We start from the raw sequence: 16,477 nt of genomic DNA, 5'->3' as shown, positions 1-16,477 counted from the left end.
ATTTGTAATTTGTCAATATTCTTAAAAATGAAAAATGCCTTAGCAGAAACATCTTCATATTTAAGATATCATAAAACAAGTGCAAACAAATTGCAATATGCCTTTGACATCTACTTTTTAAGAAATTCATATGGGAAATCACAATTGTGTTTCTAGATAATTGTTTTGGGTTAGATTCAAAGTAGTTTGATGTAGTGGACTCAGACCTCTAGAGACCTGTGTTCTAACCATGAGTTAAGTGATCTCTTTCTTCTCCAGGTGGATATTTTTCCTTGTCACAATTTGTCACAAATGGCAGTTTTGCTTTAAAGAATTCCACTGTTGGAATAGTAGGAATAATGCAGGTCAGGATTAGTCATTGTTCCCAGTCATCACACATTTAGCCAGAGCATTTCTGGGTTTGTAAGATGTGAAATTATAATTTTTGAATATATCTTATCTGTATTGTAGAAGTTGTCCATTTTATAGACTCTGACACTTCATGTGAATCTTTGGAAATCATTCTACAATATTAGATTCAATTTTGTTTGTACTTATATTTTCTCTGTTTCCCAGTACAATCACACCTCAATATACGATGCCATACTTGGAGTTGTATAAGCTAACTGTGTTGTTTTTTATTACTAGCAGGGAAGTTGCAGACAGTCTCTGCTACCTTTGTGCCTCTGGAGCAAGCCAGAGAATCTTGCCCACTATCCTATGTTTGGAGCATAAGCTTTCGTGGTGAATACCCACTTCGTCAGGCGCATGTAACATGCGTCTGATGAAGTGGGTATTCACCCACGAAAGCTTATGCTCCAATATATCTGTTAGTCTTAAAGCTGCCACAGGACTCTCTGTTGCTTTTTACAGATCCAGACTAACACGGCTATCCCTCTGATACCTATCATATGTTTGTGAATCACGATTGTTTGTTATCACAATCAGGGGCTTATTTAATGTACTTCTGCAAAGTTAAAACACCTACTTTTGCTTCAACAGGACTCAACAGAAGGAGTGTTTCTGGACTATCAAATAATTCTGTTTTATTACCAGATAGTATATGACATATAATGGGCAGTAGAATGAAAGACAGAAAATTCAGCGCTCTAATTCTCATTGCTTACACTTTAAGACTAAAGCAATGTTGAAGGTCAATCTGAAGTCTGCTCAGACAAAGAATCGGATTGCAATCACAGTATATCAAGTAATTTGAATAGGAAAAGCTCTAAATTAGTTCTAAGTACTGTGGTCTCCTTTTAAAAATAAATATTTACTGATGGCTTTACCACAAAATGATATATGAAATACTGCAGTTCTTTTCTTTTCTGAATGGGGTGATATTGTGGTATCCCAGATGCCACTAAAGTAACTGTTAGCAAATATTGATATTTGTTTAATGCTGACTCCTTTATTGTACTTATTATTTTGAATACCAATATGGGAAGTAGTGACCCTGGAAATGGTTTCTGGGAAAAAGAACAATGGACTCTCTCACTCATAATAGTATCATTTCCCCAGCCATGGCCAAACAGTTATGAAAATGAAGAACCCCAGAAATTCTTTAAATGTGAGAGAAATAAACAAAGAATCCTAATTTTCTTTTGCCTCAAATGATTTTCAGGGGACATTGATTTTCTCACAATAGCATGAGGTCCTCTTCAGGAGCTTAAAATTAACCTCTGTGTTGTGAAGGTCAAGACACTAACAGTGTTAAAAAAAAAAAACTAAATAAATTCATGGAGAATAGGTCCATCAATGGCTATTAGCCAGGATGGGCAGGGATGGTGTCCCTAGCCTCTGTTTGCCAGAAGCTGGGAATGGGCAATGGGACGGATCACTTGATGATTACCTGTTCTGTTCATTCCCTCTGAAGCACCTGGCATTGGCCTTTGTGGGAAGACAGGATACTGGGCTAGATGGACCTTTGGTCTGACACAGTATGGTCGTTCTTATGTTCTATGATACCTCTGTTCTCCTGTTTCTTCACTAACGTGCAACAATTTTATGCTCATTTTGTTGCAGAAAAAACATAGTTCTACTCAAGCTTGCTATTTAACTCTAGATTACTGGACATAATTGCATCAAGTGTTTTGTAAGTGGTGGGGTTTGCTATTTCAAGTTTCTCTTGGAGTTGGTCTCAGCAGTTGGTTCAGGAACTAGTGATATGGTGGTCCTTTTTCAAACTAAGGTTTCTCCACATGAATAAATGAAAGTAGTTTAGAGTCTTTAAAGATCTTTTTGAGTGCCTGACATTTTGAGTGCCCAGCTATTATACCCATCTGGTATATTGTTTGTAGAGCAAGGAGATCACAGTAAAGTATGGATAAATGCCTTAAATTACTTTCTAGGAGTGAAGCTTCTGACAAGTCCTCCTGCATCAACCATGTCATGCTGCCCCACAATCATTATTATGATTAGAGGTGGGAAATAAAGGCCTTAGCACACTAGGACTCTGTAAATAAAAATACGTAAGAAGCAGATTATATGAAGTCTGAAGAAACAAGGGGTTTGGTTTTTATGAAAATATCCTTGTAATAATAAATGAGGAAGGAAAAACTGAGAGTTGCTGGTACAATGGTTTCTGAAAAGAAAAATGTTTGAGTTGAAAGAAAATTTGAGATGCTCTTACGGCTTCATACTACTTTGCTCTGGTTTTTATGACAATGAATAATTACTTTGGAGAGTGCATTTCTGGGAGGTTACTGTGAACAGGGATAAATGAATCAATTTGGATAAATTAAAAGTTGACTCAAAGAAAAAACTAAAATTAAATCTTTGTTAAGGTTCTAAAAAGTTAGATTAACCTTTCTTTCCCCCTACTTCTCTTTTTTATTTTTGTGTGTCTCTGTCTCTGGACAGAACAGGAAGTGCTGAAATATCATGGGAAAGGCTGCTCTTACAGTATTGCCAGTTCTTCTGAGATTACTAACTGGTTTTGCAAACTGAAAAGCACTCGATGATCCAGATAACCATTTAAATTTTGGGTGATTATCAGAATTGGTTATTTTTAAGCTTTGCCCATCCCTCCTTGAGACTACTATAATAATCATAGAATCGTAGGACTGGAAGGGACATTGAGAGGTCATCTAATCCAGTCCCCTGCACTCCTGGCAGTACTAAGTATTATCTAGTTCTTATAATTAGTTATTGCATAATGTTTTCCATCCGTATATCTCCAAGTACTTTACAAAGGAGAGTAAAGCATAATTGTTTCTGTCTTACATATGCGGAAATTGAGGCAGAGTATTTGCATGGCAGAACCAAGATTAGAACATAGATCTCCCAGTCCAATTCCCTAACCATTAGCCCAAGCCATCTCGAAGAATTATTTATTTCCAGAGATACCAATTGGCATGGCAGAGATCAGCTGTACTGTAGAGAGAGTTATAAACATAGGCAATGGAAGTGGCAATGATGGATGGCCTATGACTTTGGCCATTTTCAAAGTAATAGGGGACAAATGGAAGAGGGAAAAGGAAGCATAGAAATCAACTATAAATCTAATATACAGTGATGTTGTAGCTGTGTCAGGCCCAGGGTATTAGAAAGACAAGGTGGATGAGGTAATATCTTTTATTGGACCAACTTCTGTAGGTGAGAGAGAGACTAGCTTTTGAGTTACACAGAGCTGGGCTTCCAGACCTGAGGCAGATCTCTGTGTAGCTCGAAAGCTTGTCTCTCTCACCAACAGAAGTTGGTCCAATAAAAGATATTATCTCAGCCACCTTGTCTCTCTATAAATCCAGTAGAGATCTCTCTCTCCTCACTCACTATCTCTGTACATTACATCCTGTCTTTTTCCTTTGATAATGAACACATCTTGAATTGTTTATTGTTAAACATATATAGCACCTGTTAGTCTAACATTTTCATGAATCCCAAAAACTCATCATGTCCACAAGCCCAAAATGTACTTTAAGCTCTTTGAAGATAAATATCATGCTAGTTATTTATTATAACACATGATGATCAAATTAAGTGTGTGACATAAACATTAGGAAATTAAATTAAAGTGTTTGCGCATGAAAATTATGGGCACATATATATTTATGCATAATTTTGCAGATTCGCATGTAGAAATTGAAGATAAATGGAAGGGCTGAAAATTTTGCCCTCAATGTACAAAGCATATTGGTTACATTTTTGGAATTTTTAATCCAAATCTGCTCCAAATTTTATATGTCTTTTTGTTATTTACTAAATTTAGGCTCGCATAATATATTTAATATTTGGTTAAAATTGAACACAAAACCAGTATTTAACTGTGGACAAAAACTCAGAGTTTGTTGGTCTCAAACAAAACCTGTGATTTTTAACCCCAGAACTCTAAAATTGCAAAATAGCTAAAGTAGTGGGAGTGAGGAGCATTTAATGATTGATTTGGCTTAAATTAGAAAGTTTATTTGTACCGCTAAGATGTTTTAGCAACCTATAGGCTTGCAAGGCAGTTTTAGCTGTTCTCAAGAGAACTTCAGGATAAGTCTTGGAAATATTCACAGTGTCAGGAATTGTCATTAGCAAGAGAAAATTCAACTGGGATGGCATTTTTAAATTGTTCAGTTACTGTTTCATAATAGATTTTATATGGCTCCATGCTAAGCTTATAACAGAGGTTTGTCTAAGACATATTTTTCTAAAATGCTGACTATACAGTGGCAGAGGACAATAAGAAAGAGGCTTGCAGGGAGGGATTCAAATGTGGAAAACATAGCTACAGTATATAAATTGTGGAGTACTTTATTTTAAAAAATCCTTTTTTGTCTTGGTAAAGTGAGTTTTCAAATCTTTCTTATGGCCTTTGCAATGTCAACACAGTTGATCACTACATTTTAACAAACATTAAAACATAACTGCCATTTTTCATTAATTTCTAAAAGTTTAATTTCTTCATTTTTTTGTTCACATATTTCAGTAAGTAAATTGAATGCACTCTACTGTAATAACTAAGTTCTTTGATTGAAATATTGTCTACCGACTTCAGCTTGAAAACAAATTGTATGCCAGTATTGTATGCAGTGTTATTTTAGCCATGTCAGTCCCAGGATACTAGAGAGACAAGGGGAGTGAGGTAATACCTTTTGTTGAACCAACTTCTGTTGGTGAGAGAGACAAGCTTTCGAGCTTACACAGAGCTCTTGCTTGTCCCTCCTTTGTGCCAGTATTAACAGTTAAACATAAAATAAAATGGTTATTTTGGCTATGTCAGAAAAACAGCATAGCAAATGCTCAAATCCTGTTATAAAGTGATAAAGACCTGGACTTGCTGAGCTACTACTTCATTATATATTTTCCACAGCTCTGAAAGTGAATCAGGCTCACAAAGTGCATGTGATCAGCTTGTGACTCCTACAGCGTTAGCAGCCTGTACGAGGGTTGACTCCTGTTTTACTCCTTGGTTTGTGCCTTCACTTGGAGTTTCAGTCCATTTTGCTCATTTGGAACTCCATCTCTGCCATCATCTTGATCAGCTGGGCACAGGTTCGTACCTTTTAACTCATAATAACGAAAACATTTAATTATGATTTACTATCATTTTGCCTTCTATATTCCCAGTTTCTTCTTCAGGCAGCAAACTATGAAAAATCACTACTAGGAAAGGCCATTGGTAATCACTTCAGTGCAAACTCACAACTTCTGTTCTGTGTCGATTGATAGAGTACATTCCAAAAGCAGTGTGACTGACTGATCAGCTTCACTTTGTCCCTTGGGATTGAGTGATTGTATGTAGAAGTAGTTCAGTTTTCTTAGCCCTGACTAGTAATAGCAGGTGCCAGTTCACTCTTGAGCCAACTTATAGAACCAATTCAACTTTTAAATTTTCCAACATATTTACATTATTGTTGAAATATTTGACAATTTTGCAACCTCTTTAGTAAGGATTCCTTGGTAAAGGAACTGCAGATATAATCATTATTCCAATTATGATCATTTTTAGAAAGATGAATCTGTTTTTGTTCAGTGCTCTCTATCATTGCATTAAAGTCATATACATTCCAAGAGATCTTTAGATTGTTTGATTTCAAATGCCAACAATGCTTTGCTTGGAATATGAACAAATACCTAAGATACCTTTTAAAGGAACTGCTTTTTTCATTAGTAGTTCTGGGTTTTTCTGCAAAATTAAAATATATCAAATTTTACTAACATGAATGCTAGTAAAATCTAGTAAATTAATTGTACACCAGCTAGTGCTGTACAGTGCTTAAACTTTCGAGCTATTATACTCCAATTCCAGTTGCTGGAGCTGTGGAATTATACATAATGGAAAAAGCAACAATCAGATTAAAATCAAACACAGCTGTTTCATGTTTCAGCAACAATTGAGTTTATGCTGATGCTGTTATCTTTATTGCACCTAAAAGTCCCAGTCAGTATTGGGATCTATTTTGCTAGGTGCTGTACAAATAGAGTACAAAACTTACTAAATCCATTACATTTTTGAACATTTTTTAAAGATAATAGGGCGTGAGTGTGCAAAAGGCTGAGCATTTTGGTTCCAGTGCAGCAGATGAAACCTTTGTTATATATTTCTCAATCTTGAAGTTTCAAGATTATGTATTGGTTTGTTTTAAGTTTTTGAGTGATTATGTTGCTTATGAAAGGGAGAGTATACTTGTGGTTTTTGAATAATCTGCTAATCAGAGCAAGTATAGAAATTTCATTATAAAACCTGTTAGTCTGCAGAATGGCAGTTCAACAAGTATGACAGTGTTACTGGTATTCATTATTTATATGGGCTCATAAATGTGTATGGCATGTTACATACATACTCCCCCTACACAAACAGAACTGACAACAGTATGGGCCCTACTCCAAATAAGTTTACAATGTAAGGCCCCAATTCTGCATTGTGTAGTGTGCTGGTACAGGAATCTTCCTACACTACACAAAATGCAGAAATGGTGCCTAACATTGGATTTAACAGACAAAAAGTGAAAGACAGAGCTAGGACCCAGAGTAACATATATAAGGTTCTTTGGTTGCTTACGTTTATGAATATATCTGGATGGATTTTATTTTTACGTACATGGTGTTTGCAGTGTATAAGGTTATATTAATTATAGTTGTCTTTGTTTATTAAATACTCTACACTATCACCAATAATTTTAAGTTTCAGACGTTTAAGCTATTCTATGTATTTTACACATTTTGAACACATGAAAAGCTCCTCCAAATAAAAAAAATAATTTGGGAAAGCAAAGACGTTCTTGAAGCTTGACTGCATTATTGATATCCTATTTTAATTCTATCTATTCTTTAATTTAACAGCACCAACAAGGTTCCTTCAACCATTTACCTCTGATAAAAATGTTCCATCTGAACTAGAATACATGATAGTTTCCTTCAAAGAGCCCCACACACATCTCCGGCAGTGGAGTGATGAATCAGTCTTCAAGGAGATCAAGTTTTCTACATGGACTGACTGTAAACTTTTGGAGTGCCGAAATGTTACTATGCAGAATATCGTGAAGCCTTTCAAAATCTGTGGGCAGATTGCCATTTCTAGCAGTGCAACAGAAAGGTTGCTGGACTGCACTGTGATGGTGGACCCCATATTCGTAAACTTTGGGCAGCATGCAGTTCATTCTCTGAATACAGCATTTCAAGCTTGGCAACAGGTATGCAAATATGGTAGCATGAAAGAAATTACATTCTGGCTATTTGGATTCACTTAAAATCAAAGTTGGTGGTAATTAAATTTATTAACAATAGTCAAAGATGTAAAAGACTTTTACAGTAGAAGTCTTTCTAGTATTGAACATTAATTCAAACACAGCTGTGAAAATTAGGAGATATAATGGACCACATTCTGCTCTGTTACACTTGAGTAAATCCAGACTAACTGCTTGAACTTCAGTGGAATGACAGTGATTTATACTGGTATAACTGTGATCAGATTCTAACCCAGTGGGTCTTTGAAATACAAAATATTCAGTTAATATGTGAATGATGTATGATATGCAAGACTAGTTCATTCTTAGTAGTATGACATTTTCTTTCCAACAGCTACTGCTTTTATTCTTATTGAAGTTCAGTACTAGTGTCACATTACATTCTGTATATGCAGCATTAATCGGCAAGACCAATTCTGGTGCAAAGAACATTGCTTCTTCAGTGAACTTTCAAAGGTCTATAATGCTCTCACCTCAATACAGCCCTGAACGCAAATAATTTTCTTTATCTGCCTACAGACAAATATGTTTCTTGTGAATTAATTACCTGTAATGGCACTACAATACAAAGTAAAAAAAAGATAAAACATCTGTTTTATATTAAAAAAAATTATTTTTAAGGGCACTCCATGGTTTGCTTGTTGCAAAAGGACATTCATAAAACAAGAGCTAGTGTGATTTAAATCTTTACAGCTGGTTCAAATATCACTGTGAACAAAGATCTTTGTAGCTCCAATTTCTGTCTTTTGTCATATTTGAACAATGCATTTAATAAAAAACAAACATAGAAAAAACATGAGAGTCCTTGTTAGCCCAGTTAAGCCCAGAATATTTCTGTCTTAGAACCAGAGCCTCATCTAAGATTTGTGGCAACTACTGAAACATGGCCTTCAGAAAGATTAGTTTCCTCTTAGGATAAAAAAGTCTCTCAGACACAGTTATACATCTAAATAAAATATGGTGCATAAATATTTAAATGTTTTAAACCACATCAGAGTGTAAATGGCTGACTGACTACACAGTGCCTTGAAGGAATATTCTGAGTTGAAAAAATGGACTTGTATATTTGATTAAGTAGAGCCATATGTCGTATAGTATATTGCTGACAGGTACATTCTATGAATAGTTGGTTCTGATTTATACATGGCTTTGGCAATGTTAACATGATCCACAGGAGGATATACTTCTGTAATTGTTGCTGTAATTTTCTCGTTTCCTCTCATGTCAAGGGTACTTGCCACCATGTTCTGATGTGGTGGGTATCTAGCCCTGAGTATTCTAGATTAAAAACTTGCACTACTTTGAAATTAGGGGACATTTGACACAGAAGTGGGTTCAAAACTGCTTATTAAATAAATTGCTACCAAGCTGTTATGTATGCGGTTTTACCTCCACAAGGGGGAAAAATGAATTTCCCAGTTGTAAGTATTGTTTGATGTACGGTGTTCACATCGAGTACAGAGTAAATGCTGCCAACAAGAAACATGTATTTAATAAGCAGGAAAAATAATTCTCCACATATTTTTACTGGATTAATATATGGCATAAGTAATTTTATATTCCATGTGGATGGGACAGACAGATGAAGCATGAAGCAATTTGGCCTTGCACCTTTAGGTCAAGAGTTCAGGTTTAACAGAAGCCTTTGTCAGTGTCTTTGTTTCCTAGATGTGGATTGATTTAGTAATGATGAAAGTTTTAAAAGTAGCTTAGGCCTAAAAAACACCAAGTACATATTTTGCTTTATACTTCTAGGTCACATGCTGAAAACCGGAGGGGATTAGCTCTTTTTTAAAAAACAATTTCCCTTATTGACTTTGTGTTTCACTGTCTAATCTTTTATAATATGAAATGCCTGTTCAAATACAAGCTGTAACAATCTAATGCACAACTGAATGCAAAGCTAAAGTAAATAAGGTTTTAATTATAAAATTAATGTATAGGGAACATTAAGGGGTTATTATTTAATAATAGAGTATATGCTGAAACAGAAAATGCATGCTTCACTTGAATAATGATGCAATGTTTTTTACTGTATTTGAACATTTAAACCATTCTAAATTGTTTTAAATCATTAGATTGATCCCAGTTCATTAAGAAAACTCAGTCTGATTTCCAAGATATCTTCCAGTCAGTCAGATATCTGTGATCACAGCGGCTTCCTTGTATCTCTGCTACAAGGATTGGAAGAAGGAATAGTATATGCATATAGCTGCTATTTAAATTTCAGTTGATAATGTCAAAATGCAGCAGGCATATCATACCTTAGGTTTTGACTGTAACAATCATCAAAGATTGCTGTTCTGTCTTAGAAAAACAGTTGGAAAGGATATATGAAATTACTAAAGTCCTTTCAGCAGAACAGCCACATTAAGTAATATATGCAAAACTCTTCCACAACTGTACAGTAGCCTGCAAAACACTCAGAAGATAACCCCATGCACAGGGTTATCATGATTAATTCCCATACCTAGCACTGCTTTGAAATAAGTTTGAGCTGGAAGATCTTTCTGGCTATGGTCATTCAAATGAGCACAGAGCCCTGAGACAGGGAAAGCTTGAGGACCAGCAGTATATAGAGAAGGGGGTTTCCTCTCTGAATTGAGTTCACAAATTATTTGAAAACCCTGTGAACAAGAGAGACTTTCCAGGCCTCCCTGAAGGAAAAGAAAGACCTAGGAACAGACTAGAGAGGGCAGGGAGTTGTCCCCCAGGAATTGACCTTTGTCCATACCCAGTTCAGGGCGTTGATCTTTTGTCAAATCCTGTGATTGTTATTTTGATTCAAGAGAGCATTTTTCCCTAACCCAGTCTTAGGCATGTTTTTTGTTTGCAGCTCTTTTAGTGGCCAGTCAGTCCTCTGCTGACATGACTCCTGCACCGTGCCCCAATTTTTGTTTGTTTTCTTTCTTTGTGTCTGGGGATTAGATCCTCTCCTTTAACTATTATTCCTACCCTCCCCTTTGCCAGTCTACACTTCTTCCTCTTCTCCTTTTGCCTCTTTTCTCCCTTTCAGAACCCTCCCACCCCAGGCATTTCTAGTACTAGACATTAGCAGCAGCTTTGGGGCTAAGTTCACCCACTGTGCCTCAGAGCGTGCTAACATCAAGGGAAAGCAGGCAGTGTTCTGCTGGAGAAAGATACCTTTCATCAGTAATGTGAGATATGGAGGAACCCAGCAGCAGAGGCTCCATGAGCGATGTGCTGAATTAGCACAACCACAAGTCACTCTTGACATCCCCTTTGTTTTCCTTTGGGGCATCAGTGACCACCTCTAAGCCCCTCTCCCCCAGCAGGTGACTGGTATCTTGTGCCACTGCAACTCCCTTCAGGTAAACTTTCCTCTACTGGGGGGCCCTGTGACCTGAGTTATGTGAATAGAATCCAATATGACCTAGGGCTTAAAATACCACTTGTATCTAAGTCTTAGAAATGCTGCTGCTAAAGACAATAGATGCTGGTAGCACTTGGAGCATATAATGCTAGTAACTGCTATCAGTATTTGACATTAAATGTGGTTAGTGCTGTTAGTATAGCCTGATGGAACAGTGCTGCATGCTGCCCTTGGAGGTAATGAGAGGAAGGATGATCTGATAGTTAGGGCACTAGCCTGGATTTGGAAGAGACAGGTTCAGTTCCCTGCTTCACACAGACTTCCTGTGTGACTTCAGGCCAGTCACTGAGCCTCAGTAATCTATGTATAAAATGGAATAATAGCACTTCCCTACCTCACAGCAGTGTTGTGAGGATGAATACATTGAAAATTGGTGGGGCGGGTCTCAGATACCACATTGATGGAAGCCATATGTGGCCTTTAGATACATACATACAATGTTAGATCAGGGTCACACACCCAAGGTGTGCAATCCCATAGCCTGTAAAGCATCTATTCTGGCATCTTAAATGCGAACTTGTTGCCCCAAGCGCCAATCATTAATTGTGCATATGCACTGGCGCAAAATTAAAATTAGGCTTGGCCTATTGAATTATTTTTGCATGTCAGTAAATGCATGAAGTTACTCTTCATGGTAATTGAGCTTCATATTAATACTCCAAGAAGCTCAAACTCCTTGTGGTGCTATTGTTTCAGGCTTTTTGGCTGCAGAACCAAGAAGACAAATCCAGTGGCTGTTTCTTGGGGAAAAAAAGTTGTATTAAATTCACTAAGGTCTGAGCTAGGTTTGACTATAATAACATACTGAGTTCCTTAGCTTTTAAATACTGTCCTTGAAAAAGAATATTTCATAAAGCTGTTACAAGAAAATATATGTTTGTGGTAGATATATGGGTATGGCAGTTTGACAATGAGAAGTCATAGATCCATCACTAGAGAGTGCCAAAATAAACTGTGCTCTCTGAAGTGGCACTGTATATGTCAGCATCTAGTATACCCAGATCAGCTGCTGAATACAATTAATGCAGATGCTCTGTTATGAGTTTTACTCCTTACAAAAAGGGAGACTTTGTCTACAGTTAGCTTAGTTGACTAACTTTTCATGGAAGATATGCAGCATAAGGAAGAGAAATTCATGACAAAGGGCCAGATTTTCAGAAGTTAAGTGTCCAATTACATACCTAATTGCTCTCACAAATCAGATAATTTAGTACACAAATGCACTTAATTAGTCATTTTCATGCTAAGTTACCTAAATTGTGCATGGAGTCACCATAGGGGCTAAATTTTACCTTTTGATTTGCACACAGAGTTCACACTGAATTCAATAATAGCCAGGCACTCACATCCAAAGGCACAATTTGGCATAATTTAAGTTAAATTTGGCACACATCTTGCACACCTAACTTTCTGAAAATCTGGCCCACAGTGTTTTTCTTACTATTGTGACAAGAGCAGGTACCAAACTGTGTTCATGGACCATTAGTGGTCTGTAGAGAGCTGTCTGGTCTTATGTTCCTGGCTCTCTTTCTTGCTTCCAGATGCTTTTTTCAGGTTTCCAGGCACATCATTGTCAGAGACCTTGGGAAGCTTGTGAAAGTAGCTGTGGTAGGAGCCAACCTCACTTTTTCTACTAGGGAACTCCGCTACTTAAGACAGGGAGTAGAGGAAATAGAATTAGCTCTCAAAGACTGAAGCTACCTGTGAGCCTAGAGCTGCCTGCCAGCAGGAGAAAAATATCCTAGGAAGGAGAGATGGGAATGGAGCAACTGAACAATAAGTTGAGGGGAAAAGGCAACCAAGCAACAGAGAGAGAAAAGAGAACAAGTGATAGAGAAGCATGTGCAGGGAAAGATGGATGGAAAATAAATGAAAACCAAAAGTAAATAATGTGATAATTTATATATGCTATATACATACAATTGCATAAATAGTATTCTAGTATTACTTCCTCATGTAAGCAATTGCTCCATTTGCCACAAGGATGTTATGTGATAGCAAGTGGAAAAGGAGAGAGTTGGCACAATGGTGATGGGGGTGTGGGAGAGGAATCTGTGAGATGATTTCTCTGTGAAAATGTTTGAGAGCACTATGTTACAGAAACCTGCCATTTAAGGGGTGAAAGGATTACTTAGTTAAGTGACACCTTGTTTCAGCTGAGCTAAACAATGCGCCCTGATCAGTCTCAGGCTCAAAGATCCCAGTTGTAGAAATTTCGCCTGAAAAAAGACAATGGCACCAGCTACTTGCAACCTCTACAAGGGAGCAATTTGGCATAATTGTGAGAGCAACCCAGAAAGTGGGTGAGGATATAGGAGGGGGTGGCCCGGGTGGGAAGGCTATGGTACTCATCACATCCCCCAGGCAGTTTCCATTGGCAGAGTTGCTATGTGAGCCTTGAGTATACTTTTCAGCAGCTCCATCCTGACAAAACCCTCCCTGGGGGAGGGCAGTAGTATTACTTCCAATTCTCCCTTGGCAGTGAATGCTTCTCCTGGTGCAGAGGATTGCAGTTTGTGCCTGCAGGCGTGAGTAAAGCCCTGTGGGTTGATAATTTATATTGACTGTCATTGAGTCCCATCATGCAAATAGAATAAGTGGTGGAAAGATGCCCAGAATGCTCTTTGCTCTGCTGTGATACCTCAGAACTGAAAAGGAGCCAGATACAAAGAGTGGAGGGACTGCTACATTGAGCAGGGAGTATTTCTACCAAATTAAAATGATGTTATGAAAATGCATTAGACAGTTTAATATTTTGCATGTTGAGCCATTAAATTGCATGACGTATTTTCAAAAAAGCCTGTGGATTTGTGGAACTAGTCCCCAAGTTGCAGCCCTAGCGGTCCTGCTACTTTGAAGTGTTGCAGCATCACAAGAGAGAGCCTTCTGGGAGGAAAGATTTGCTCCAGAATGTTCCATAGCAGCATTTCAAAGTAAAAGAAGAAGCTGGGGAGCAGGACATGTGCCCTGTTAGCCTTGCAGATCTTTTATCAAGCTTGGAGGAACAATAGCATTGCTTTATATTCAGCCTCTAGTGCATTGTCTGCACCATAGAACACATTATTTCCTACATATGTTAATTTTGCACTAGTCATTTTTAAAAGTTGGGAGATTTCATTTTCCTTCTAGCTTTGAATGTTTATGATTTACAGTAGAAGAGCAAAAATCAAAATACATTCTTGGGATACACATTTTAGACCCCAGCACTTGTTTGTGCTTATGCTGGCAATATAGAATACTTTATAACCAAAGCTAATGACAACAGATCTTACAGCATTTCTGTGTTGTAACAATCGCCACTGGACAGACAGCTGCCAAACATCTTGCAATTAAGCTGATGCTTGTTGGCTTTCATATTCTTTTTTTTTTTTTTTCAGAACCAATGCCCGGAGGCAGAGGAGTTGGTCTTTAGCCATTTTGTGATCTGTAATGACACACAGGAGACATTGCGGTTTGGCCAGGTGGATACTGACGAAAATGTTTTGCTGGCTAGTCTCCACAGTCACCAGTACAGCTGGCGCTCTCACAAGTCCCCACAGGTATGTCAGAAACAGCATTACAAATGCAGCAATTGTTAAAGTTGGCTGGAGTTTTTATTCACAGATTCTATGTTTTTATTCATGTGCTCAGCTATCTTTAGCTTTCCAATTCCATCAGGAGCCACATGCTGAAGCCACATCAGACATAAGAGATAAATAAAGGGATGAGGAAATCCAGAAGTGTTTATATGTGATTCAGATTTGGAACTGGACATGCACACACCCTTCCCAAAGAAAAATCATGTTCATAAAAATTCAAGCTTCTGAACCAAAGCAAAAAAATTAATTTGCCAGGTTCTTAAAATTGATTTTCTCAGTGCATAGTTTTTTGGGATCTGTTCTTCATGTGGTATTCACACAACTCTTACAGAGGAAGCCATATACCATTAAAAGCCTATTTCCACCCTGTTCGTCAATCTGTACTTCTGGAGCCAAACATCTTGGCTCGGATTTTTAAAGAAACCAAAGAGAAATTCAGTGGAAACTGGGTGCCTAATTCCCTTGGGCACCTTGACAATTCCAATCTTGATGTGTAAGATAGGGTAATGTTTAGGGAGTCAATTATAATGGATGTGACTGAGATCTATAAATCAAATTCAGAGGTGATAAGGTTTAGGTTGATTAGGAAACAGATGTAAGTGGCAAACTGACTGTAACTTGTGCTGAAGTGGCAGTCAGTGGGTGTGCAAAACAAGCATACCTTACATTGACATGGTAACTTGGGTGGACCAAACTCAGCCCTAGAGTAAGTTGTTGCAGATGCCTCTCCAGTCAGCAGAATGCGACCACTTATTTCAAGGCTGAATTAAGCTTCAAAGATGTTGGAGATTGTGTAGGCATACATTAAAGTGGGGGAGGGGGCTGTTGTGCTAATAAAGGGATATCTTGGGCCCAGCAAGGGATAAGATAAGATAATGGTAGGGCTTTTCTACCTGGTCTGTTAATGTGCAGCAAGCCGAGATATAAATCTAGTGCTCTAGCCTGCCATGCACTAAGTGGCCATGCGAACCCTGCACTACAAATTCTGTTTAGTTTTTCTAATTGGCCATTAAAATCAACAAGACAAAACACATTTTGATTATTTCAATTATGAACATTTCCTCCCATTTCTAGAATATTTCAGATCATTGGCATGCCAATCTATGACATTATCAGGAACCTTGAAGACCCCTTATTGCAGTTCTTTTAACCTGAACAATCCAGTTTGTACTAGTCTTTCTGTCTTTAACTTGTGCTTATTTTTATAAACAATTTTATATAACGAGCAGAGCAGCACCTTTGTTACCTTCGACAACTTGCAATACAGGACTATGTACAAGAGGACTTACTTTGTCTCTCATCCTCCTATTAGCTGCTATACAATTTCCTTCTTTCAACTCCTATAACAGAGGCCAGAGGTTTGGTTTGGTTTATTTATGTTGAGGGGTGGATGGTAAATATCAAGAGAAAGGGGGGACATTGTGAAAAATTGTTTTCCTAGCTGGTGCCCATACGCAAATCCTTTTTGGGTTCACAGAATGATGTTTGGTAAGTAATGGTAACATTAAAGCCCCAACCCTTTATCGGTGAAGACAATGGGAGTTTTGCCATTGACTTCATTGAGAGCAGGAATAGGCACAGAGTAGGGAACTTTCTACTACAGAATGTGGCTGACCATAAAGCCAACACCTTCAAAATTCTGAAGGTCTACACAGTAATAATCAAGATCAGGGCTGTGTTACACTAGGATATGTACAAATACATAGGTTAGCATGGTCCCTTTTCCCAAAGAGTTTACAATCGAAGGGTCAAATTCTTCTACCCTCACACTGAGTAGTAGCTAGTTTTGTGGGTAATCCCATAGTTTTCAGTTAGTCTACTTGTGGAGTAAGGTACTATTCAACTTGAGT

The 16,477-nt window shown here is 37.6% G+C and overlaps 1 protein-coding gene across 5 annotated transcripts in view; it reads left to right on the top strand.

Moving 5' to 3' along the window:
- VPS13B (vacuolar protein sorting 13 homolog B) overlaps positions 1–16,477 on the top strand; it is a 960,935-nt gene that overhangs the window by 866,418 nt on the left and 78,040 nt on the right. For all 5 annotated transcript variants that reach the window (XM_054017509.1, XM_054017507.1, XM_054017510.1 and 2 more), the window contains exons 41-43: positions 5,279–5,460; positions 7,252–7,601; positions 14,427–14,588. In XM_054017509.1, coding sequence (XP_053873484.1) covers positions 5,279–5,460; positions 7,252–7,601; positions 14,427–14,588 — 694 coding nt within the window. The remainder of the gene's footprint in view (positions 1–5,278; positions 5,461–7,251; positions 7,602–14,426; positions 14,589–16,477) is intronic.

This window comes from Malaclemys terrapin, chromosome 2 (assembly GCF_027887155.1).
Source record: "Malaclemys terrapin pileata isolate rMalTer1 chromosome 2, rMalTer1.hap1, whole genome shotgun sequence".
In the NCBI taxonomy this organism is placed as follows: Eukaryota; Metazoa; Chordata; order Testudines; family Emydidae; genus Malaclemys; species Malaclemys terrapin.
This window is presented reverse-complemented; position numbering and strand designations above follow the sequence as displayed.